Source organism: Apus apus, chromosome 9 (genome assembly GCF_020740795.1).
Source record: "Apus apus isolate bApuApu2 chromosome 9, bApuApu2.pri.cur, whole genome shotgun sequence".
Taxonomy (NCBI): domain Eukaryota; kingdom Metazoa; phylum Chordata; class Aves; order Apodiformes; family Apodidae; genus Apus; species Apus apus.
Window position 1 is genome coordinate 12579327 of NC_067290.1, and position 25175 is coordinate 12604501.

Here is a 25175-nt window from a genome sequence, read left to right on the forward strand (position 1 = left end):
AGTACCAAATCCTAGTGCTCCAGTCCTTCTCCCATTGCCCCCAGTGCCGACTCTGAGTGCTCCCAGTACCTCCAGTAACTTCAGTACTGGTTTCTAGCCCTGCCCAGTGTACCTCTAACATCCCAGCAGTACCACTAGTACTGTCACCTCCCCGTTTTCACCGTCCTGCTCCCCTCCGCAACCCTCCCCAGCTCCTCACTGGCTCCATCCCAGCCCTGCGAACCCTGGCTGGGCTCCAGGTCAGAGCTCAGGGGGTTTGGTGGGGGGGCCCGGTGGCAGCGCAGCCCCCCCTGCTGCCTGCTCGCTGTCCCCAACAGAGCACACGCAGGCGCCCATGTCCATCCCAAAGCCAGTGTTTATTTGGGGGTGACTCTGGCTGTGGCGGGGGGGGCACTCGGCCCCCATCGCCTGCGCTGCCTATATACAACTATTTACAACCCCCCAACCCTGCCAGGGTGCCCCAGGGGTGTGGCCAATGGGCCAGGTGCCCCAAACCTCCCATGGGTGCCAGTGGGCACTGACCACTGCCTGAGGCTCTACCCTGTCACAGCCCCCTCTCCTCTCACCCAAAGACCCCAGCCAAGCCACCTCCATGTCCTGGACACCTGCATCTTGTTTCAAGGGTCTTGTCTCCTCCTGACAAGACCCCCAGTGGGGGAGCTAGGGCCACATACTCTGGTCCCACAGCCCCCTTCTCCTAGGCTTGCCTGACAGTCTGCAGCTTCCCAGCAGTAAGCACTTGCTCCTCAATAACCAGCTGGGGCAACTGAGGCACAAAGCTGCAAGGGTGATAGTGGGGCAGACCATTTCCAGTGCCACCTCTCCTTCTGGCTAGAGTTTGTTCCCCTCCCCAGGGCATCACTCTGTCCCACACTGGGACCCCAGTGCCCCAGCTGGGGGCGATTCAGTGGCTGCAGTAACAGGTGTCCCTACACGCCAGGACCCTGGGGTCCTGTGGCAGGGGGGAAGACAGTGGTGCTGGTTATGGCCACCCTGGGGGTCCTCACTCCTCCCCAGGGCCAGGAGGCAGGGGTGGCATTGCCCTGGTGACTATGTACAACCTACAAATAAATACTGTCTCCTGTGGGAGGGGTGGGGCATGTGTGTCTGCGTGCGTGTGTGCGTGGATGTATATATATATATTTATTTATTTATAGATATTTTTAATATTAAAAGGGGGGAAAAATAGACCATTGTGCTAGCAAAGTCCCTGATGATGGTTTCATGTATGCCCGTAGGTCTCTGGCTGGTGATTCCGTCGGTTTCGAGGTTTCTTCTGGTCCTGCTGCTCCTTGGCTTTGAGGCCAGTCAGCGGCTGGGGGGGGCTGGCAGCCGTGTGCCGCCAGTAGCCCTGGCAGTACTGGTCCAGGAGTCCCATTTCGGGCTGGGTGAGGAGCTGCAGCAGGTCCTGGTAGCGGGGCGTGGGGGCACCCGGCAGGCCAGGGGGGGTCTCTGTCTGGACCAGCACGGCATGGACGGCGCGGCTGCTGAGGACCCGGAGCTGCACCTTGGTCACCGTGTGCTTGAAGTTGTTCTCGGTGGCGGTGCAGGAGTAGAGGCCACTGTCGGCCAGCTGGAGGGCGCGCAGCAGCAAGCCCTGCTCTGTCCGCAGCACCCGGCCCTCCACCCGCAGCTGGGGGGCGAGAGGCAGGATGGCTCAGATGGCTGATGCCCGGACCCCCCGGACCCCCGGCACTGCGCCCTGCCCTACCTCTTTCCGCCGATCGCTGTTGTCCTTCTGCAGCAGCCACTTGACACTGGCCTGAGGTGAGCGGGGCTGGCACTCCAGGAAGGCGGTGCTGCCCTCTACCCCGTACTGCACGGCCTCCACTGCCTGCTTGTTAGCTGCAGGACAGGCCATGGGCAGCTGGGTCACCCGTATGCCACCATGTTCCCTGTCCCACTGACCTCCTTGCCCAGCCCACCTGCTCTCCAAGGGAGAGCTCCTGCCCACCTCCAGCTGTGGGCCTGCCTGGTCCTGACACCCTGCAAATGTGTTCCTTCTCCTCCTCCTCCTCTACCGTAGCCATCTTTCCACAGGGGTGTCTGTCCATCCATCCATCCACCCACCCACACACCCAGCCATGTTCATCCTTTTCTGAAATATCAGTTCATTCATGTATCTACAAACCAATCAACTTGTTATCCTTCAAACAATCATCCTTCTCCTCATCATATCCATCGTTCCCTCTACCCAGCCCTCCAAACCTGCTTTCTCCTCCCCAAATTATGCATCCATCCATTCATGTTCCATGTCCAATGGATCCTACTAGTCAATGTATCCATCTACCCATTTATTCACCATTTCACCCACCTATCTGTGTTCATCCTCTTTCCCAATGCATCCATTCATCCATCATTTCATCCATCCATCCATCCATCCATCCATCCATCCATCCATCCACCAAACCATCCATCGATGTTCTTCTTTCTCCCCAATGTATCCATTCTTTCATCAATCCATCAATTTTTACATCCAGCCAGCCTCCCTGCCAGCCTCCCCCTCTTCCCCTACATCCACTAATGCAACCTTGACTCCACCAAGCCCATCCATCCACCCTGCCCCCCTCCCTCAGCGTGCCCCCAGCTGCCTCCCATGGCACGGGGCTGTGCCCATCCCTTGCTCACCATTGGAGTTGTAGCCTCGGCACTGCCGGATGGGGTTGCCGTGCCGGACGTCCTGCCGCCTGCTCCGCCTGTGGAGAGCTGGGAGGTGAGTGGGGCAGCCTGGGGCCAGAGGGGTCCCCCTCTGCTGCTCACCCTGGCCCCCTGTACCTCTTGGAGGAAGCGGAGTAGCGGGTGCACGCGGTGCCATCCCAGGCACAATATGGGTCCCGGGCCAGGCAGCAGTCAGCACAGGCTTCCCCGTACACATCGCAGCGGTGCAGGGCCAGGTGGGTCACTCCTACGGCTGAGGACACGTACAGCTGTTGCTGTTGGGGGGACAGAGAGGACAGGGTGAGATGTCACCTCATCCCCACCCTGCAAGGAGTTCCTAGAATGAGCTGCAGCCTCCCAGTACTGGGAGCCACCTGGTACCACCAGAGTTAGGTCACCCTGGGGACACCTGCTCTGGTGCTATGGTGATGTTGGGCAGTGCTGCAGCAGGGCCAGTGGTGGGATTTGCCTGGCCCCCTGCCATGTGCTGTGACTCACCCTCTTGGAGGAGATGGTCATCGTCTTGATGGGTGCCGGCACCTAGATGGGAGCAGAAGCAAAGGAGATGGAGGGGTGACCAGCTGGTCTGATGCTGCAGTCCAGGGTGCACAACCCAGATGCCTTGGAGGCAGTTGGGCCTGGCAGGGGCAGGCAAGGGGAGATGCGAGGGGGCAGGAGGACCAATGCCTGAGGTCCATCCAGAGCCAGTCAAGGGGTGGCTGGTGTCCCGAGGGGCTGGTTGGCTGGGTTGAGGACACTCAGCGGAGGGTGGAGGACAGGACAACCCTTACCTTGAACACCTCTATCTCTTCAAGCATGAGCTCCTCCGTCTCCATGTCATCCCGGGGGAGCACAATGACCTTTTGCACAGTGCCCCTATCTGCAAGACACCACAGCACCCAGATGCTCAGTGCCACCTCTGGGCACCCGTGCCCTCCCTTCCTGAGAAAGGGGTCCCTCATGGGGCTGGGAGGAGGAAGAACCCCCCCATGCCCAACCCCATCTCTCCTGCTGCAGTGGGTGGCTGTGCCTGGGGTGCGGCATAATGGCCCAGGTCACTGCCTGTGGCTAGGGACTGAGATCACCCAGGGCAGGGATGGGACAGCAGTGGGGATGGGCACCAGGACAGGGGAAGGATGAGGATGGGTCTCAGGATAGATGTGCATCAGAGCAGAGGAAGCACCAGGCTGGCTGATGGTGCCTCCAGGAGGGCACTGGGGCTGGGGAAGAACAGGATGAGATGCTGCTGCCTCTTGGATGGGCAACTGGGCAGGGGAAGCTCAAGGCTGGATGATGGTGGTCTTAGGATGGGCAACAGGAAGCACAAGGCTGGATACCAGAGCCTGAAGGATGGGCCCCAGCGTCAGGAAATTATGAGGCTGGCTCCTGGGATGGGAACCAGGGTAGGGACAGGACCAGGCTGGATGGTGACATCCCAAGGATGGGAGGTATCATGCTGGATTGCTGTCCATGGGGACAGTAACTGGGGAAGGAATAGATGGGATGGTGGAGTCTGTGGGATGGGCACCAGGGCAGGGGAAGGACCAGGTTGGAACATTGCAGAGGGGCAGGGATCTCAGGGGGGGTCTCAGCCCCTCACCCCACTCCAACATGGTGGAGGCCACCGTGCTCTGGCCAGCCCTGGTGGTGGCCGTGCCCTCCGGGGCCGCGCCGGAGCATGCTGCGTTCCCCGCGGTGCGCGGCGTGGGTACCTGTGCCCAGGAAAAGCACCTCATAGCGCCCGTCTGCCGCGTCCACCTGGTCGACGGCCACGGTGGTGAAGCGGTAGTTGACGTTGGTGCGGACCACCAGCGGCTGGCGGTGGGTGGGGTAGACCGAGTGGTACATCAGCGGGTGTGAGCGCATGAAGTTGATTACTTCATCAGGGTAGTCCCTGGTCGACTTCATGGATGGGGTGAAGGTCCCCCCGGGGCACTGCAGCACAAACATAGAGTCATAGAATAGCCTGGGTTGGAAGGGACCTCAAAGACCACCTAGTTGCAACCTCCCTCCATGGGCAGGGACACCTCCCACTACACCAGGTTTCTCAAAGCCCCAGCCAACCTGGCCTTGAATGCTTTTAGGGAGGGAACATCCACAACTTCCCTGGGAAACCTGTTCCAGTGTCTCACTATGCTCAGTGAAGAACTTCTTCCTAATGTCTACTCTAAATCTTCTGTCTTCCAGTTTAAAGCTGTTACCCCACATCCTATCGTTCTGTGCCCTTACTAAAAGTGCCTCTCCAGCTTTCCTGTAGCTCCTTCAGACACTGGAAGGTACTCTAAGGTTTCCCCAGAGCCTTCTCTTGTCCAGGCTGAACAACCCCAGCTCTCTCAGTCTGTCTCCATAGGAGAGGTGCTCCAGCCCTCTGATCACCACCCCATCTCAGTGACCTGGTACCAAGGCAGGGGTCTGAGCTCCCCGCTCTGTGAGTCACTGGGGCTACTTACAGTGCCTGGCCGGGGATAGGGCATTTTGCCTGTGTATGGCATCCACTGGTAGTTGGGTCCCTCCTTGTGGGCAAAGGGCCCGTTGAAGACCATGCGGATGTCGGCCATGGAGTAGACGCAGACGGCAGAGCCCTTGAAGACCGATCTGGGGGGAAGGACATGCTGCCACCCTCTGGCTTGTAGTTGCCAGCCACTGAGGCATCACCAGGACCCCCACCCAGCTGGAGATCCCCCCTCTGCTGCCCCATGTCAGGAGGGTCAGAACTCACCCCGAAGCGGAGAACACAGCGTAGATAACAGGGTTCTTGGTGTCCTGTGTCTGCTGGATGAAGACGTCCTCTTGGGACAGAAAGATGGAGGTGTCACCATGGGTGAGGTGGACAGGGACTCCCCTCACACCCAGGGACCCCAGTGCAGGGAGGAGAGCAGCTCCCTATGGGAGGGGTAAGAGGTGGGGGCCAGCAAAGGGGTCCCCATCCCTCCCAATCAGACAGAGCACCATGTCACCTCCTCAGGGTGTCCCCCAAGCCCATAGGGGTGCAGAAGGCTGCTGTCACCCCCCCTTGCCCACTCACGGAGCTCATCAAAGTGTGTCTCAATCCCATCGGGTCCTGGCACAGAGCAGACGAGCCGGGCCTTCAGGAAGGTGCTCCACTTGTTCACGAGGCAGCAGTGGCCCCCATCATCATTCTGCAATGGAAGGACCCCTGCACTCAGCCCTTCCTGCACCCCTGCCTGCTCCCTGCCCACCCAACGCTCCACCTACCAGGCAGATGCGCCCGATGCGGGAATAGACCCCGGGGCTCAGCGGGGCATCGGCCGACTTCTCTCGGAAGAAGAAGTAGAGTTTGTCATCGTTCCTCTCGCTGCTGTCAGGGATGAGCTGGGCACGGACAAAGGCTGGATCTGGAACAGCATGGCACCATAAGCCCAACGGCACCCCTGCCCTGTGCCACAGCAGAATGCTGAGCCCCTCTCTCCTCCTGCATTCTCCCACTCTTGGAAAAGCACTGCCACAGTTGCAAGGTGAGAGCTGTAGCTGGACCAGAGCTGCAGACATAAGCTGAGGAACCAGGTCTCTCTTGTGGTCATTGGTGCTTTGTGAGGGGCTTGGAGCATCCCTGAGGTCCACAGGGTGGAGAGTAACTCTATGAGAAAGGTGGTGGGAACTGGTCTTCCCCCTCCCCAGGGAGGAACCACACAGCCTGGAAGCTTCTCAGGAAGCTTTTCCCTGCCATCCATCAGGCGGTGCCCAGCCTGCGCTGACAGCTCCCCCTCTTCGGGTTACCGCCCTGCCGGCTCCCTGGCCCGGCAGGTCCAGCCCATCTGCTCAGCTCTGTTTACTCAGCTGCTGCCCCGCAGGCAGGGGTGCTCTGAGAGGGCAGGATGAGCGCTCAGGGTCACTGATCGCAGGCGACACGGTTGACATCTCAGCCCTGCAGAATCCCACGCACGGACTCCGGCAGAGCTGGCCCCATCTATCACCAGCTAGCTGCTCCCACCAACCAACAAAGCCCTGAGGATGTCTGTCACCATGCCCTATACAGCTATCTCTCTGCTCTTCTGCCTAGATTTCCATCCATCCATCCATCCATCCATCCATCCATCCATCCATCCATCCTTCTATCCATCCATCCATCCACCCACCCATTCATCATCCACCACGCTATTCGTCCGCCCATCCCTCCATCCATTATCTGTCCACCCATCCATCAACTATCAACCATTCATCCATCTATCCACCTATGTATCAACCATCCACCCACCCATGCACCCACCCATCCATGCGATATCACCACCCATCCACCTGTCCATGCTGGCTCCTGTCTCTGCCCTAGGAGAAGGACACAGCACGACACAATAGGTCTCATCCCTAGAGCTAGAGCCATGGAGTTCCAGTGACACCCCAAAACCCACCGTTGAGCCAGCGTGAGTTGTACTGGTCTGTCCTCATGGCCGTCTGCTTGCCCATGGTGCGGAAGATGGCTGCATCCGTGCCCATGAAGTCAATGTAGACACCAGCATAGAGCTCTTCATCTGCAGATGGCAAAGATCAGCTGGGGCCCCCCATCTAGTCCCATCTACCCACCCTCTCACACTGCCCTGAGCTCCATCCAGCCCCAGCTCCAGCCTGTAGCCACCAGGCAACTGCCTGTGGCCATCCCAGAATTCTCAGGAGGCTGGGACTGGTCTATAACCAGGACCACTACCTCCACTGGGCCAGGTGGCCAAGGTCTGAGCATCCTGGTGCCCAGTCACCTGCCCAGCTGGAGTGGGCAGGGCAGGCAATGGGAGGAGCCCAACTCCTGGAGAATATTTGGGCAACGCAGGAAGATGGAGGGAGCAGCTGTCCCATCTTGCTTGCATGTTCCCTCTGCCCATGCAGGCAGCACCAGCCCTAGAGAGCTACAAGACTCACTTATTAACGCAGAGACGGTGTCAACTTTGGGATCATAGGAACACTTCCCCTTGCCTGACTCCAGCTTGTCTGGCTCCAGGTAGAAGATATAATCCTAGAAAAGGATGCAAACAGAGAAGCTGGTTAGGCTTTCACCCCTCCATCCTTGTGGCACCTTCTGAAGCCCATCAGGAGAGGCAGCCTCCTCTGAGATGGAGCCCTGCAGTGAGGATGGATGCAGCTGGATCACACCAGGGGTCTGCCGGTCTCCTGAGAAGATGAAGCCCCTATGAGCTACTCCTCTGACATTGCTGCATGCTTCTCCATGCCTTCCACTGCTTGGAGACTTGGCCAAGATGCCAGGCTGAAATGGAGCATCCATCCACCACATCCACTTCTGGGCAAACATCTCCCTCTGGTCATGTCTTCACTCCGCTGGATCTGCCTTGCATCGCCGCTTCGCCGGCTCCAGGTCACACAGCTCCAGTGGCTTCAGCAGGCAAGGTTTGGCCAGTGGTACAGCTCAGCTGTCGGACCCACTGTGCTCCTCTCCGCAGGGCCCATTCTCCAGTGGACTCCATCAGGATACCACGGCAGTGAGATGCTGTGCCTGCTCCATGGGATTTGCCCCACACCATTAGGAGCTGTGTCCCCACCATCACCCTGGCTGCAGCTGTCCCTGGCACCATCACACCTCCCCAGCCAGAGGAGAGACCCACACAGCCTTCAGAGATGCACACAAAATCCTCTGGGACACCCCAGCCCCAGAGATGGACAGGGCCATGCTGCCATCATCCTCATCTCCACACTGTGCCACCACCACCACTGTCACCAAAGCTGCTGCTTGCCACCAGCCCTGCTCCTGAGCTGGGCAAAACCTTCACAGGGACAACCTGGCGCTCCAGAGCAGCCCTAGCCACAGCAGCACTTTCTCACCCTCCTGGCTGGGACACCCACAAGCTGGTGCCAGAGTCAACATCCAGCTAACACCTCTCCAAAGGCACCGGAGCTGCTGGGAAGCAGGTGCCAGCAGCCCCCAGGGAGCCCCCAGTCAGGGCACAGCAAGCTGCACCAGGGACCTTCTCCCTGCAGGTGCTGGAGACAGATCTGGCAGGGAGGGAGGAACTGGGAAGGTTGTACTGGTAACAGCACCTCCCTCCAGCTGGGGAAGGCAGCAGCAGGAGCTGCCTGCAGCCCTGTGCCCACCTACCACCCACCCTCGGAGCCGGGGCAGCGGGGGGAGCCCCAGGCTGCCACACGATGCCCACGCGCCACGTGCTCCCCAGCCCACGCACTGACCCACGTTAGTCTGGAGGGGAGAGGCTCGGGGGTGACACTGTCAGAGGAGGGGGACGCTGTCGCCTCCCTGAGCCCACTTGCTGGCTGAGATGCACACGCCCCTCATGGTGCATGGTGAAGCAGAAGCTCAGTGATGTTTTTGTAGATCCTACCGAAACACCTCCTGCACATCGTCTTGGCAGCCTCCCCTGAGCTATTCGGAGCCTCATGGCTCTGCCGACACATGGCCCCACTTCCAAGGGACACAGCAAGTCTGGAGCTGGGAAAACCAGCAGTGGGACAGTGGGAGCCACCATCCCTGACAGTGTCCCCCACGACAGGACCATACATGGCCTGGGAGAAAGGAGTTAGTGAGAGAAAGAGAGTGGAGATGCCAGGCTGGTGGCCAGAGGATGCTGTGCCAGGAGGGAAGGATATGGCAGGGATGCCCACGGCACAGGGTGGGAAACATGCCAGTGGGAAGGAGAAGGAGCCTGTGGCTCTGGTGTGTCCCAGGGGAGAGGTGGGCACGGCTGAGCGGGCTCCCAGACCGGTTCCCACCTTGCTCTGTGCTGGTCTCGGGCTGAGGGGGCTGTCGGTGGATCTGCTTTCAAGGCCTCCTGGCTGGCTCGATGGAAACCCCTGGGGAAAAGGAGCAGGGCAGAGAGTTAGCACCGGTGGGGGGGAAGGACCCCCTGAAGTGGGGGCAGGTGGGGGGAACCCAAGAGCTGGGGTGCCGGCACGGGTCCCCAGATGCTCCGGGTTGGGCTGGCCTCCAGTAGGAACTTCTCCAGGGTAGATCCTGCTCTCTCCCACAGAACTGGGGTGCCCTGGCGTGCTGGCAAGGAGCAGGAGAGAGCCAAGAGGTGGCTGCCATGAGGCTGGGCTTACACCTGGGGACACAGTGCTGGCACTGCCACCCAGCTGGCATTGGCCTGCATAGAGGAGAAAGACCCTGGTGCTGAGCTGTGGCATGGGGAAGCTGCTTGCACTGAGGGGGGGTCACCAGGACCCCCTGTCCCTCCTACACCGCTGCTGACTCCACTCGAGGGGACATGAGATTGCATGAGTGTCCCTGGTGCTCCTCAAATGCTGCCACTGCCCAATGTGTTCCCAGTCCAGACCTGGCCCAGTCCCAGTCTGGCATGGTTTGAGCAGCATCCGCCTCAGTGTTCATGCCAGGCTCCAGGGAAATAGGGCAAGTGCCCATCCTCCAGGTCCAGCGCCGTGCTCCTCCCTCGGCTTGCACCCCTGCCACCCAGCATGACTGTGGGACAGGACTCAGCCTGGGACCTGCTAACCAGCACTGAGGGGATGGGCAGCTCACAGGACACCTGTGCTGCTACTCACAGAACCCAGCTCCCTCCCAGGGCCACCTCGAAAACGCTCCTCTGTCTGCCAGAAATCCAGCCTGATGGCACACAGTTTCAATGCCATCCTCTTGCTGCACGCCGCAGTCCTCAGGGCTGGGTGACATCCATCCAGGGTCGTTCTGGCACAGCCACACACACTGACATGGCCCCTGCCATGGTTCTCCCTCTGCAACACCAGCATGGTGCTGGGCATCCTCCACACGCACGGTGAGCGGGCTGGTGGCGGGTGGGAAGCAAGGGGTAGACATGTCCCTTGGTCTGGCAGAAATCCAGCAGTGGGTGGTGGGGCAGGAAGGCACGTTGCACAGAAGCCAGCTTCAGGGTCCAGCCAGGGCAGCCTGGGTCCAGCATGCAGAGAAGTCCTCGGCAGCACAGAGTTGTTAGCCATGGTCACCGCCCAGCCTGCTGCTGCCCCCCAACCCTGCTGCCCCCAAACCTCCCCGCAGAGCTGAGTGGTGCCAAGCCACCCCCCGGCACCCCACTGCAGTCCCAGGGCCCCAGCTCATCACAGCCCCCGTCCCTCCTGCCCCTCACCTGGGCTTTGCGCCCACGGTTGACGAAGGCGCAGATGGGGTTGTAGGCGCCGGTGCCACACACGTAGAGGTGGGTCCGGTTCCAGGGCTGGATCAGGCGGATGAAGTTGCCACACTCCCCCTGGGAAGGAAAGAAGGGGGATGAAACTCCAGCAAGGGGATAGGGGCACCCCCCTTTCCCACTGATGTGGGTGCCATAGGATCCAGCCCCTAGCACGGGATAGGAGCTAGGGAAGAGAGGAAGCAGGACAAGGAGCCAGGAAGGTGGGAGGTTGGCACAGGGCATGGACTGACATAGAACATGGTGTGGGCCTATGATTTGGGGTAGGGCATGTGTTGGCATCATCATGGGTTGGTATGGATCATGGGATGGCATGGATCTTCAGTTGGCATGGAGTCTGGGTTGGCATGGGTCATGGGTTAGCATGGGGTATGGGACAGCATGGGTCATGGGTTTGTACAGGTCATGGAATGGCATGTAACTTGGGTTGGCATGGAGTCATGGGTTGACATGGGGCATGGACTGGTATGGGCCCTGGTTTGGCATGAGCCATAGGTTGGTGTGGAGCAATGGGTTGGCATTGCTCATGAGTTGCCACGAGCCATGGGCTGGGGAGGAGCCATGGGTTGGCATGGGGTGACAACTGGCAGCTGATGGCACAGGTCAGGTTGGCATGGACCATGAGCTGGCATGCCAGCAGGCCCAGCCCTGGCTGGCAGGAGGAAGCAGCATGGGGAGCCCGTTCTGGTCCATGAAGCTCTCCAGGACCTGCATGGCTCAGACTGAAGGGATGGAAGGACACCATGACACCTTGGAGTGCCACCCCATTGTGGTACGGCCACAGGTGCTTCTGAGCTACAGGGGACCCATGGAATGACGTTTCCAGGGTAGGACACAGGGACACAAAACCCCCTCCCGTGCTGGCCACCAGCCCTCCCACAACTACCAGAAAGGGTCCCATGGTGGTCACTCACATTGCTGTTCTTGCCTGACAGGATGCACTCCTTGATCCTCTGCTGGGATGCGGGCCAGTGGATCTGTGGAGACACCAGCCCAGGGGAGACAAGGGCTCCCACCTGGACCCACCTCTTCCCCACCACCACCAGCGATGCCCAGCAAGCTCTTGCTCCAGCATCCAAATTTCCCCACTGGGTGCCTGGTTGGCCCCTTCCACTCATGCCCCACAATAGCAGCTTACGATGAGGGGCTCGCGGTTGATGTCGTGGAGGTCCAGCGAGAGGACGTAGTCCTTGCTGCCCACGTACATGCGGTCGTGGTCCTCGTCTTTCAGCAGGATGCGGTAGTCACTGGAGTTGAGGAGGAAGTTGAAGAAGTGGGCAGTGCCCGTTGCTTTCAGCTCTGTGGGGGGAAAGGGGCATATGTCAGCACCCTGGGGATGTCCATGTTCCCTCAGTGCCACCCCTGCCCCCAAGGCCTAGGCTGGAGGATGTTCTGCTAGAGGAGGTGGGCACCTTCCTGGCCATGGTGCCCACCCTCCAGCCCTCAAATCCTCCTCTGTGAGTGCCACAGATCTTACCTCTGGCATCGTCTCCTCCTGCTTTGTGTCCCCATGTCCCAGCCAAGCCACTGGCTCTTCGGGTGGAGGAGCTGGGACTGCAAGGAGCCATCTCCCGTGGAGGGAACTAGCCTCTCCCCCACCCCACCCACCCCATCCCCCCTTGGAAAGTTATTTTTAGCCTGAGTGTGGGAGCAACGAGTGAAAGAGGATAATGAGGGTCATGAATATTCACAAGTGCAATGAGGCAGCCAGATGGAAGGCAGAAGTGCTGCAGATGATGTGGGTCGGTGCCAAGGACCACGTGGCAGGGGCCAGGGCACGAGCGAGATGGAGGACTCTACTCCCATGGGATGTCATCTCCCTCACATGCCACCCTCTTTGGAGGTGTCACTTCCTTTAGGTGCCACCTCTATGGGAAGACATCTACTCCAGATATCACCTGCTTTGGAGGTCCCATTCTCTTTGGAGGTGCCACTGCATGTGGATGCCATCAATAACCATCAGATGCGACCTCCACTGAATGCCACCTGCCCCAGATGCCACCCTCTTTGGTGGCATCAACCCCTTTGGATGCCACCCCCATGGGACACTGGCCCCATGTGCATCCCCACCCTGCAGAGTCTGTCCCTCTGTGCAAGGTTGTATCCTATGCAGGTGCTGTGTCCAGCGTGGGGCCAAAGACAGACCCTGGGGACCCTCCTGTTCCTGGGCAGGGTCCCCTGGTGCATATTGGGAAGGAGCACACTGGCTTCCAGGCAGGGCTGGGCAGGGCTCCAGCAGCCAGCTGCAAATCCCAGAGCTCCATGACCTCCCACCTTTCAGTCTCATGGTGGGCTGCCAACATCCCACAGGTGTCCCCAGGGTGCCTTCCCATCCTGGGCATACTGGGGATGCTGGAGGCTGCCCTCTTGGGGAGCAGGAGGGGTGGAGGCGCTGTGCCCTACACCCTGGTAACCCAGCGGGAAAGGGAGGTGTCCATGCCAAGGGGGCACAGGGGTGCCAGGGCACAGCCAGATCTGTGCCCACCAGTGTCACAGGGAGAACCTACTCTGTCCCCCAGACCACAGTGGTGCCCTGGGTCCCACCCACACCCCCATGACTCCTCCTCCCACTTCTCATATGGGCTCCAGATGTTCCCTCTTGCCAGAGCTGGCTTGCCCACCACCCGCAGTGTCCCCTGCCTGTCCCGTGGTGTCCCCTACTTCTCCCAACTTCTCCCATGGCACACTAGGTCCAGTCCTTGCCTGTCTTAATGCCTGTGGGTGCCCTGCTGGCCCGTGCAGTGTGTGTGTGCCCACACAGTGCCCTGGGGACACAGGATCTGTCAGCTGGTCAGTGACACAGCTCAGAGCCAGGAAAGGGCAGGGCAGCTCCGTCAGCGGGGTGACGCAGGCAGAGCGGGACAGGTTGTCCCCAGCTCTGGGGACTTGTCACCGTCACAGCACACCCAGCCATCCTGCATGGGGCAGAACTACTGGTGTAGCAGAGCTGGGATGGTGGTTAAACCAGGCTGGAGCCCCCACACTGGGGCAGCCCAACATCTGCCATCACTGCCAGGTCTAGGGACACCATGTCCAGCCTCCCCAGGGGACACATTCTCATCCGTGCACTCCTCTCCATGCCAAGATCCTGAGGTTGAGCCAGACAGCAGGAGGACACCAGCAGTGGAGGGTCCCATGTCAGCAGTGATCCCATATATCCTGAATCCATCAGGATGGAGGGCCCTGGGGCTCAACAGGGACTGGGGCCAGCAGCACAAAGGGCCCTGGCCCCCCACTGGGGAACCCATTCAGCCCCCCATGCCCCAGCGATCAGAGGGGACATCCCCAAAGTGAGGCGGTGACAGACCCACTGCCCCGTGACGCCCTCTCCAAAGGGGATGGAGGGGCGGGTGAGCCCCTGCCCCAACCTTTGACCTCCCGACCTGCCACCCCCTGCCCTCCCCACCTAATCCCCCACCCCTGAACGCCCAAACCTGCCCCTGGCAGCCACAGGGAGTCCCTGCAGACAGAGGGGGGCAGAGGGGCTCCCCTGGGGGCTGGAGAAGCCAGTTCATTAGAAATGTGCCCTGATGAGCATATTCCCTCCTGCATCCCCATCACCATTCCCAGCACCAGTGGAGCCTACCCGGCTGGCTGGGAGCCTAATCCCATTTTAATTGCCCAGCATCAGAGCCAGGAGCTGCCCAGCATCACAGCCAGGGTGGCCTCTCCAGGGACCATCCCCTCGCAGCATCTCACAGAGCCCCCCCCACCTCCCTCCCTGCAGGAACTTGCCTCTCCAGCATCATTTGGTGGCCTTGGGCGTTGAGATTTAATTACCCCATGCCCTCAAGCGGTGCCGGGGGCCAGGGACCCAGCAGCCCCTTGGCCAGCAGCGCGGGGCGATGCTCGGCTCTGCCTGCGGCACCGCCCAATTACACACTCTGCAAAGCCAAATTTCCCCCATAAAGCCAAATTCGGGCTGAATTTACAGCTCCAGCAGCTGCCCACACCTCCGCCCTCGCTGGCTGCCAGCACTGTCCCTGTTGGGTTAGGACAAACAGTCCCATCACCCATCAGCATGGAGACTGGCACCCATCTCCAAAGCAAGGATCCCTGATAAACTGAGCATCCTGGAGAGCTGCTCACCCCACCCCAGCCTCCCAACAAACATCACCAGGGCACCAGTAGGAAGAGTTAATGCCACTAGGACCCGAGCCGGTCACCTCCCCAGGTGCACCATCATGGCACCCCCCCCCAAACCAATTACAGGCACTCTCACCTAATTAGTTTCTAATTATGGGCTTGTAGCACATTCACCATAATTAGCATGTAAATTACACGGCGTGTTTATATTCAATAACCGCTCTCCCCCCCAGCTGGCAGCAGCAGCACCTCTTGGGAGCCTTTTCTTTGCACAGAGGCGAATGAATTCACTCCAAATGCCGATGGAGAAGCCCAGCTCTGAACCCAAGGGAGCCTGGCCCAGCAGGGATAAATCCTGGCTCCATCCCAAAGCATTTAATCTCACAAAATTATCAGCATGCCCCAAATTTTCAGGATGCTCCCCTCTAATATTTTTCCCTGCTTGAAATCTGGGATGCAGCTTTTTGGGTAGCAGGCGAAGGCAGGGGATGGGGAGCAATGTGAGGAGAGGGCTGGGGGGGCTGGATGTGGTCCCTCATGTGTTTAAAGCATTTGTTGTCATTGGGGCTGATCAAAGAGCTGGGTGGGTCACCCGATGAAAGCAGGATTGCTTATTTGTTTGAGCGTCACTCCCCTACCCCTTGATGGGTTATTTATGATGTAATTAAGCTAATTACATGTAATAAGAGAGTTTCTGTGGCCCCCAGCCAAGCTCTTTTCCCATTTAACCGATTCACAGGTGGGAGGAAACTGAAGCTGCCTTGCCAGGGCTTGGGAGATGAAATGGCTCCAGCTCCTGTTCACTGCTTTCCACCCTCGACCACCCCCAGCCCCCCTGGGAGCATCACCCCACGCTGGCACCCGCTCCATGGGACAGGTGACACGGCCTCCCAGGCCAAATCCCTCAGGATGAAAGCAGGGCCGGCCGGGTGCTCCCCCTGCCATTTGCTGCCTGGCCAGTTGGGTGCAGGCCAAAAACCAACAAAACACCACCACCACCAAAAAATAATTAAATAAATAAATAAAAAGAAACCCCACATTTTTTCTGGTGAAACTGCTGATTCATCCCCCAGCCTGCCCGCCTGGAGCACTTGTGCAGGGACATGCCCCAAAGAGCTTCTCTGGCTGAGGCAACCCTGTCACCACCAAGCATCACCCAGCATGGGTGATCCCAGTCTCCAGTGGGGAGCTGGGCCAGGTGAAGTTCCAGCAGCAGGAAAACCCCCTCAGGAAGGTGCCTGGCTTTGGAAAAAACAACACTTTAATTTCCAAATCAGCAAAGGGCTGAGCTGAGATGTCCCTATCTGTTGCCTGTAGGGCCTTTTTATTTTAATTTTTTTGCCATTATTTTCCATAGCAGCAGCTCTGGGTTGGAAGGGTATGGCTTTCCCAGGCTGTTTGCTCCCTGCCAAAAAGGCAGCGGGGAAGGAAGTGGCTGCGGGTGCTCTGGGCAGGGCCGGGGGACACACACATGCCTGGACCCCAGGGCTGCACTGCTTCATTAATTTGAGAGATAACAAGCTTATTAGATATGGGCGGGGGGGGCTGCAATATAGTGTGGGGGGTTTAAGAAGCTTATGGAGCTTTGCAGCAGGAGCCAGAGGGGCTCAGCCCCAGCAGCAGCCGGTCCCGGTGGGTGGGGGGCCCCTGCTGCAGCCCCCCACTGCCCCAGCCAGAGAAATCCTCTTAGGGGTCACAGGGCTCAGCCCCATGTCCCCATTCCCCAGGACATGGCATAGGGGACTGCAGCATCCCACCCAACTTTGAGGGGTCTGAAGAGTGGCATGGGGGGGACAGTGCACCCCCTGACCCACCACTGGTGCCAGCCCTCCTGGCACATCCCCAGGGCTGGCTGTCCCCGAGCCCTTGGCCCTGCCTGTGGATCCCCCCCATGTCACCCCCATGTTTATCCCAGCCTGCTGTCACCAAGTGATGCCCACAGCTGTGGCAGCTTAGGAGGGCGCCGGGGTGGCCCCTGGGGATATGTCCCCCTCACTGGGCTCCTCTCCAGCCATCTGCCACCCCCCCCACCCCAGATCAAACATGCCGATGTCCCCCACTGCCAGCCAAGATGCCAGAGGGGCAGGAGGGGAAACTGAGGCACAAGTTATACAGAAGCCAGGTCACGCAGAGGGCTGGCAGCAGAGCCAAAAGCAGACTCCGTTGCTTGATTTATTCTTTTTTTTTTTTTTAAGTGATTTTTTCCCCTCAGAAGAACTGCCCTGCCTCTCACCCCGGCCCCTCCCAGCCAGGGCTGCCCCCCAGCTGGACCTCTGCCACAGCTTTTCCAAGAGGTGCTGGCATGGCTGTTCCCATTGCCACTGAGGGGGGGCTGGGGGGAGCGGCTCCTCCTTTGAAGCCCCATGGAGAACCCTGACCTCGAGGGCTTCCCGCAACGATGCGGGGTGAGAGCCCACCCTTCCTTCCCGCATACTTTTCCCACGCCAGACGGGGAGCAGGACACGAGGGATGAATCACCATCATCATCATCATCATCATCACCTCCTGCATCCTAGCGGGAAAAGCAGCGACCTCTCCGGTGCCTGAGTCCCTGGCATAGAGGAAGGCCTGGAGAAGAAGGGGCCGCAGGATGTGTATGGGAGAGGGGGGGAATTGTTAGCAAGGAGATGATTAAAAATATCCACCCTATTTCTGGCCGGCACCAGGCTGGGATCTGGGAAGAGCTGTTGGCAAAAGGGAGCTGTGCCGGAGCCGCTCCCAGCACCGTTCTTTCCGTGCTGGTCACCTTCCTTCTACCGACACACGGACAGGAAAGCCTTAAGAGGGAGAACAGACAGACAGGGACAGTGGGGGTCATGGGATGGGAGGAGAGGACCAGGGGATGACCCTGTCCAGCCCATCACCCTGCACTGGGACCAAGGAGCTCAGCTCCAGCCCCTTTCCTATTGCTTCCTTATTTTACATGTATTTTTATTTTTTTTTAAAGCACTCAGAGACGACGGGGCTCCGTGGAGGATGACGCAGGCCCCGGGGAGCTGCGACAAAGCTCCGGCGTGCGATAACAAGCAAAGGCAAACAAACCCAGAGACGCTCCCGGGGCTGGCGGGGCTCCAGGCCGCTTGGCCAAGGCGAGGCGCCGGGGGGGGACACAGGGACATGGGGGCTCCTGCCAGCACAGCTCCAGCTCCTTCCCCAGCACCCTGCCGGGTGCCAGCGCAAGGCCACGGTCACCTCAGTCCCACCAGGCAGTGTCTTGGCTCAAGGATGCAGCTGGAGGGTTTCTGTGTGGTACCACGGCCACATCCTGCCAGCAGAGCCCAGCCCAACCCATCACACTGGTGTGCCACAGCCCAGCTCCCATCACACCCAGCCCCACCCCCTGAAGCCACCGTGGGGGATCTGGGGCTGAGTATTTCAGTACCAGCCCTACCACTCAAGAGAAAGAGCTGGGGTGGCTGGGAAGTGCTGCTGCCACCCCACATCTCACAGCCTCACGGCTTTGGAAAGGATTGACTCGGGAAAGCTGCTTACTGACAGCTCGATGTGCAGCTCCCGGCTGGCCCCTGATGAAGACCCTAGGCTAATTCTCCACCACAGCTGCAAAAGCATGGCCAGAGAAGGGGCAAACAGAGTCTCTTCCTGATCCCAGTGTGCTTGGATCCGGCACACTGCTGGCACTTCTCCATGTGCAAGTGCTAACTGGCCCTTCTCGTGCTGTGAATCCCACCTTCAGGCAGAGAGAGCCCTGCCAGACCACCCCAGGGCACTACTGCTTGCAGGCAGGAGGGAGAAGCACTGGAGTGTCACTTGTGTGACACTCCCAGGTCTCCTGGGCATGTCAAAGGACTTCTGGTCTACCGAACGAGGGCCATGAACCCCAACCCCAAACCAGCCCCTACCCTGCTTTGGCACAGCAGGCCTAACCATGCTTATCCAGAATTAATCCTGCTGCCGGGGCATGTATGTCGGTGCCTGCGGAACGGCCACGGGCATTAACACACACCTTGCCGGGGTGGTAGGCACCAGCTTCAGCTGGGGCTTCGCTGAAGCCTCCCCTCACCGTGGCTGTGAGGAGGAGATGCTCTGAGCCGCAGTGAGGGACACAGCCCCAGGCGGGAAATAGCAGCTGCCTAAGTGCCCCAGCGGCCCCCCAAAACCCTTGGAAACTGCCTGTCGAAGAGAAAAGCAGTGCCTGCCGCGCGGGGAGGAACTGCTCTCTCCTTCCAGCCTGGACTTGTCCCTAGCCTCTTCATACCAGCCATTTTTCCTGCTGAGATCAGCCTTTAACGCCAGCACTCGCCCTGCCTGTGCCGTGTTTGCCGTCGGCCCCTCCTGCCCGGCTCGGCCGGACCGCGGCCGCTGTGCCCGCCCTGGGCTCTGACACCCCACCCGGATCGGTATGGACTGGAGAGCAAAGGCACGGCGAGAGCACGGGCAGCACAAGCCCCGCTCTCCCCGGGACTTCAAGGGGAGGCAGACAGGAGGCTCTGCGTGCCTGTCACCCTCTTGACACGGGTCCCCGGGCTGGGACACATCCCAGCAGGCAGCTCGCCCCGGAGCGGCCCAGGGCGACAGCAGCATCGAACACACCGCGCTGGCCTGGCGGGGGCAACTTCTGTTCCGCTCCTCTAGGTTTGCAACCTCCAAGTCCTGTCTCACCCCGCCGCTCCTGTCATCCTCTCTCAGCATCCCCATAGCAGGAGCTCAGAACCAACCCTCTGCCAACATGCATCCCAAAGCTGACCCCCCCAGCTCCCAGAACGGGCTGGGTGGGTCGGGCAGCCCCGTTACCAAAGGGTTAAGCCCCTTCCCCCCGCCCAGCGTCCTCCCCTCCTGCCTCTCTGCCGGCTCCCTGCCAGCTCCCAGGCGTTAATACCAGCTGGGGGGTCGGGGTGGCGTCAAGCTGCTGTCTGGGACTCGGGGCGCTGCCGGGGGGGCTCCACCCCTCAGCACCCCGCTTCACCAGATGGAGGGAGCCACCCACCCACGAGGGGAAGCATATTGGGACGACTAGTCAGGCTACCAGCCCCCCAGACTTGGGAGGGGGGGGGGGGGGCAGACTGGGAGCTCAGCCACACTGGGATACGGATGCCCACATCGATTTCTGTGGATGCAGCTTGCTGATGCTTCCACGGCTGAGGAGAAGCAGCCTGGACCGGGGTGCCCTTGGTCTTCTCCACCTTCTTGGGGTCCGACCCTGTCTCCCCCCTTCCCCCCTAACTCCCACCGCCAGGCTCTTACCTTTGAAAGAGAGCTGGACCCTGGGGGTGGCGAAGCCATGGTCCTTGGCGTGGGCAGCCCGCCAGCCCAGCGTCAGCAGGGTGACCCAGAGCAGGACACCGACCACGGGCATGGTGGGCACACGCCTGGGCACTGCAGTCGAGGGGAGTCCAGGGGGGGTCGAGCCTGCCAAGGAGTGCACAGGGGGGATGGACATCAGTTAGCTGCAACCACCGCCCACCCTAGGGGTGAACAAGCCCCCCAGATTTCCCCAGTCTGCTCTTCACCACCTGCCAGCATGCAGCATCCTCTGGGGAGGGCTGGGAGCCAGACCTGGGGAGGGGGGACTCGGCTAAACACCGCTCCACAGACGGGGGGTGAGGGGTACAGGAACTGGGGGATACCTAGCCTCACCTCCTTGGGTGCCAAGCCAAGCATGCAGGGCGAGGCGAGCTCAGCAGCGAGAACGGCTGCAGTGCGCTCCCCCGCCCAAACCAGCCAGCCTTGCCCAGGTGAGGAGCATCCCTCTGAGCCCCCCCAGCCTGCAGCATCTCCACCCCGCTGGGCTGGCTCCCCCCGACCTGGCACCCAGAGGGGTCCCAGCCCCAGCCCTCTCCCACTCCCCCCACCTCTTCTCCCAGCAAAGCCACAGCGTGAGCAGAGCCGGGATCAAATCTTTCCAACATGAAGGAAATCTGGACTTCATTATTCCAAGAACGTACAAAGAAAAAAAAAAAAAAAGAAAAGAAAGGAGAAAAAAGGGGATTTTTTTTTTCATAAATAAAAGAGGAAGAAAAAGAAGAAAAGAAAGGGAAAAAAAAAGGAAAAAAAAAAAAAAAAAAAAAAAAGCCCTGCCTGTGTGCCAGGCAGCTGGACTCCCTGGGGCTCCGGCACTGAGAGGAACCCGCCAAGCTGCCTCCAGCAAGCCACACACGCTCCCCGGCACGGCACGGCACGGCACGGCATGCAGTGCCCCCGGTGTGCCCCGCTGCCCCCCCAGAGAGGCACCATCTCCTCCAGCCCAGGTCCCTCTCCCACAGCAGCACCCTCCCGAGGGCTCCAGAACAGGCTTAGGGCAGGACCCGGGAGGAGGCCCGCGGTGGGAAGCCCTTCGCATCCCCAAGGAGCTGCACGCCCGGGGTGGGATGCGCTGCACCATGTTACCCAGGTGGGCCCCAGCCAAAGGGGCTCTGCAGGGCAGGGCTGGGCGCTGCCAGCCAGCAAGCACACTGCACAGGGGGGTCCCCACTGTGCCACCCCCACAGGGACATGCCTTCCACGGCTCTGCCAGGTTCCACCACGGGGAGCAGGCGCCCACGAAGGTGCCGGGTGGAAGGCCAGGAACCCTTCGGGACACTCTGGGAGTGGGATGCTGCACTGCAAGAGGGAGTGATCCCGCACCGTGGGGCTCTGCCCGCAGCTCCCCCGAGTGGTCTGGCAGGCCCCTCCTGGGGTGCTCAGCACCCACGACGCCGGCCCCAGCCCCGAGTGGGACAAGGGCAGCAGCACCGTCCCTGGCAAGCGGGCACCGCCGCGGCCCCTCCAGCAACGCGCTTCCCGGAGCAGCGGGGCCAGACCCGGAGCGCGGCGGTATTGCCGGTCCCCGGGGCTCAGTTTTTTTGTTGGGTTTTTTTTTTTTTCCTCACTCTTGCCTCTGGAATGAGTAAATATTTCGATGTGCCCCTCTCGCCCTGCGCACACCCAGCTCTGCTCCATTGTACTGGCATTCAGTCCCCTTCCAGGCTGTAACCCCCTCTTCTCCCACCCATTCCCAGGCTCTGCCCTTCCCAGCAGCGACGGGCCGGGACAGCCCGAGCCCCCAGTTCCTCCGTCAGCCAAAACTCCAGTTGGTTGCAGTTAAATATCCCCCCCTCATCTCCATCCAAACCTTCCCCCCCCCTCTCCCCAGCAGCTTTAGGAAATAATTCTGGCAAATCCCACTATTGCATTTGGATGGAGCGGCGTACGCGTCAGAGACAGGGAGCGAGATGGCAAACAAAGGAAAAGAGGGAGAGGAGGGGAGCGCAGCGAGCGCAGGGCGAGGAGGGGGGAAAGGGCTGGCGGCAAGCGGGGGGCACGCAGGCAGGGCCGGGAAAGGCAAATTCCAAGGAAGCAGAAAGGGGAAACGTCCCATTGGAGAGCACCTTGGCCAGGAAATCTCTATTTCCAGGGTCATCTGCGCTCCAGGGAAACTGGTAACTCCAGGGGAGAGCGACCGCGTTCCTCCCCCCAGCACCCGAGCTGGCTTGGGGTTGGGTTTTTTGTGTGTGTTGTGTTTTTTTTTTTTTTTCTGTTTTTTTTTTCCTTTTGCAATTAAAGTTTGGCCATTGCTGGTGCTGCCGCAGGAAGATCAAAATCCCGCTCGGCTTTATCCTCCTGCCCCAGGCCAGTCAACCCAGCGCCGCCGAGCCGAAGCAATTAGGGAAAGGTTTTCTTGGCTGGAACAGGGACTCCTTTGGGGGGCCAAGACCCCGGGGCGGAGGGGGTGCAGAGGGGGGCTCGGTGGTAGGGCTGCCTTGCACGTCTTGACCCAGCAGCCTCACGAGCGAGCCTGGCAAGCAGGAACGTTTTGGGAGGGAAAATAAATGCAGGCAGGATGGGGAGCGGGAGAGGAGCCCGCCCCACCGCTCGGCCACGGCGCCCGAAAGCGCAACACCACCGGCGGGAAGGGCGGGAGGAAATTAAGAAAGAAAATAATAATGCTAATCGTCCGCCACGGCCCCTCGCACCCAGAGAATAACTTTGCACAACTTTGCGCAGCCGGTCCTCAGGCACGCCTGGCCTGTCCCCAGAGAGAGCCCCGTCTCTCGCTCCCCGGTTCCCCGCCCTCCCACACCCAAGCCTCGCTGGGCTCGGGGTCCCACCGGCATAAGTGGTCCCGCCGGGGCCGGGGGTCGCACTGGGGCGGGCTTCGGCTGCCCGCTCCACGGTGCTAGGGGGTCTCTGGAGTCTGCTCCCCCGCAGCACCCCCTCCTTGGGCACCCACCCGCCGCCGAGCCCTGCCGCAGCCCCCCTGCCCGAGAAGCTCCCTGCCAGCCTCTGTCCCCTGCCTGCACCGCGTCCCCCTCCCGCCCCGAGCGGAACCGGGGGGCGCCTGCCCAGCCGCGGACTCTCGCGGGTGGAGGGACCGGCAGGGACCCCACACCCAGCATTGCTCCCCTGCGAGGCGAGGGATGGGGGTAAGGGGGCGAGGTGCAAAGCACCCCATGTCGCCGCCAGCTCGGGATTGCAGGCACCAGCCCCACCTGCCCATTTCACCGGCAAGTTACGGCGGCGGGGGGGGAAAACACACGACACGCACAGACACACGCGAGTTCCGAGCGGCGGAAAGTTTTCCCGGGGCGCCTCCCCCGCTCTCCGCCGCTTGCCCCGGCCCTTACCTCTGCTGGAGTCCCAGCGGCAGGGGCGGGGGGTGAGTGTAGGGCGGCGGGGCTCAGCGCCGCGCCGGGCCCCCCGCCATCTCACGGCCGCGACTGCCGCGGCGGCCCCGGCCCGGGGAGCGGCGGGGGCGGGGCCGGGGGCGGGGCCGGGGGCGGGGCCGGGCCGGGCCCCCGCTGGGCGCCGCAGCCCGTGTGCTCGCCGCGGGGAGGGAGTCGTTTGCATATCCCCGCCCACCGCTCTGGATCGCGGGTTCGAGTCCCGCCGCCGCCCCCGCCGCTCACCTCCTGCTCCGACCCTTTGTTGCTCCGTGCCGGCGCTACCCCGCCGTGCCAGGCTGCGGGTGGCGAGGCTGGCTTCCAGTGCCCACCGCCCTGATGCCGGGACCGGGAAGGACGCGAAGAAATAAGCGCCGTCCCTCCTTTGTTTGCCGAGGCGGGCGGCGGGGGGCGGCCCGGGGCGGCGGGAGGCAGCGGGGAGCCCAGCCCGGGCGAGCGGCGGCTTTGTGAGAGCTCCGGCTCCGACGAGAAACCGCCTCCTACACACGGCAACTCCTTGGGCAGGGAGCTGGGCTCCTTCCCCCAGCCCCACCTTGCTCCTTCTGCCGTCTCCCACCCCGGTTACCCCCACCTCCCGGTGATCCCCAGCCCTCAGTCCCGGGGAGACAGACGATCCCTGCCCTGCTCCCGGCCCCTGGCATCCCGCTGTCCCGGGACCTGGCAGCCCCCGGGTGATTCCTGCCCTGCAACCCTCTGTCCCGGGGACTTGTCAGCCTCTGGGTGATCCCCACACAGCACCAGGCCCCCGGCATCCCTCTACTCCGAGATCTGCTGGCTCCTCGGTGAACCCTGCCCAGCACCATTCCCCCTGCACGCCACGATATTTCACTCCAAGGCAGTCACTGGCAGGTGCTGTGTAGCTGAACCTGTAGCTCTGCCCTGGTCCATCCTGCCCCAAGCTGGACACCTTGAAGCCTTCGAGATGCCAGGCACATATGCCTTAATTCCCCTGCTGTGCTCCCACCAGGCTGGGGGCGTCTGTGATGCTGCCTGGAAAGGCAGGAGCTGCCTCCTCCCCTGGCTATGGGTATAGCCTCCTACACACACCATGGAGCCTGGCCTCATGCTCCCCACTCCATCAAGATCTTCCCCCTTGGCCTCATCCACAGGTTTGCCTCCTCTCTTCCTGCTACTCTTCGCCCACACAAGGTAATGAGGCATTAAGGATGCAGAGAAAGCACAAAAAGGGGTGCTGGAGGGGAAGGAGCCCTGATCTTAGACCCACCATGAAGGTAGGTGGGTCCAGGCTGTTCCCCACGCAGTGGTGCTTTGAGCCTCACTCCCTGGGCAGGAACAGGGCACAGGGGGAGCCAGGATGATCCAGGCACAAGGGCGATGAAATGGAGAGCAGTAGACCCTCACATGCAGGCACTTCTGCTGGAGCAATTCCTCCCCTGCTGTGTCCCAGTGCCCCTCCATCCCACCACTCCCACTGCAGGAAGAGGGGACAGTTTGTGGGGCAGAGTCTTCACCCAGGCAGGGCCACCTTGTCACCCTGACACCCACTGGCACTGGAGGATGAGGCAGAGGGGGTGTCTGCTCCCAGCTCCGCTGTGATCTGCCTCCTGCTGCCACCCCCTTTCCCAGGGATGACTCCTCAGAAATAAGTGGACTCTGTCCTTCACCCTCACACTTTTCTGGCTTCCTCTGAAAAACGAGGAGTTTGTGACTGACTTCTCATCACCAGCCACTTTGTGCAGAAGAGGGTGGCTGCCATGGC

The 25175-nt window shown here is 60.9% G+C and overlaps 1 protein-coding gene across 3 annotated transcripts; it reads right to left on the reverse strand.

Moving 5' to 3' along the window:
- Positions 1–1150: 1150 nt before the first annotated feature.
- SEMA3F (semaphorin 3F) lies at positions 1151–23504 on the reverse strand. Of its 3 annotated transcripts, XM_051627759.1 has the most exons (19): positions 23399–23504; positions 20040–20204; positions 11890–12050; positions 11666–11728; positions 10692–10811; positions 9346–9426; positions 7528–7621; positions 7026–7145; positions 5875–6014; positions 5684–5798; positions 5378–5447; positions 5109–5253; positions 4371–4593; positions 3450–3538; positions 3157–3198; positions 2776–2933; positions 2629–2696; positions 1712–1845; positions 1151–1633 (listed from the first exon to the last, which is right to left on the reverse strand). In XM_051627759.1, the coding sequence occupies exons 2-19, from the start codon at positions 20149–20151 to the stop codon at positions 1223–1225; spliced, it is 2346 nt and encodes a 781-aa protein (XP_051483719.1). In that variant the 5' UTR covers positions 20152–20204; positions 23399–23504; the 3' UTR covers positions 1151–1222. The 3 variants fall into 3 exon arrangements, with proteins under 3 accessions (XP_051483719.1, XP_051483721.1, XP_051483720.1); XM_051627761.1 differs by lacking the exon at positions 9346–9426; XM_051627760.1 differs by lacking the exons at positions 10692–10811; positions 11666–11728; positions 11890–12050; positions 20040–20204; positions 23399–23504 and adding an exon at positions 10135–10563.
- Between the last annotated feature and the right edge of the window lie 1671 nt (positions 23505–25175).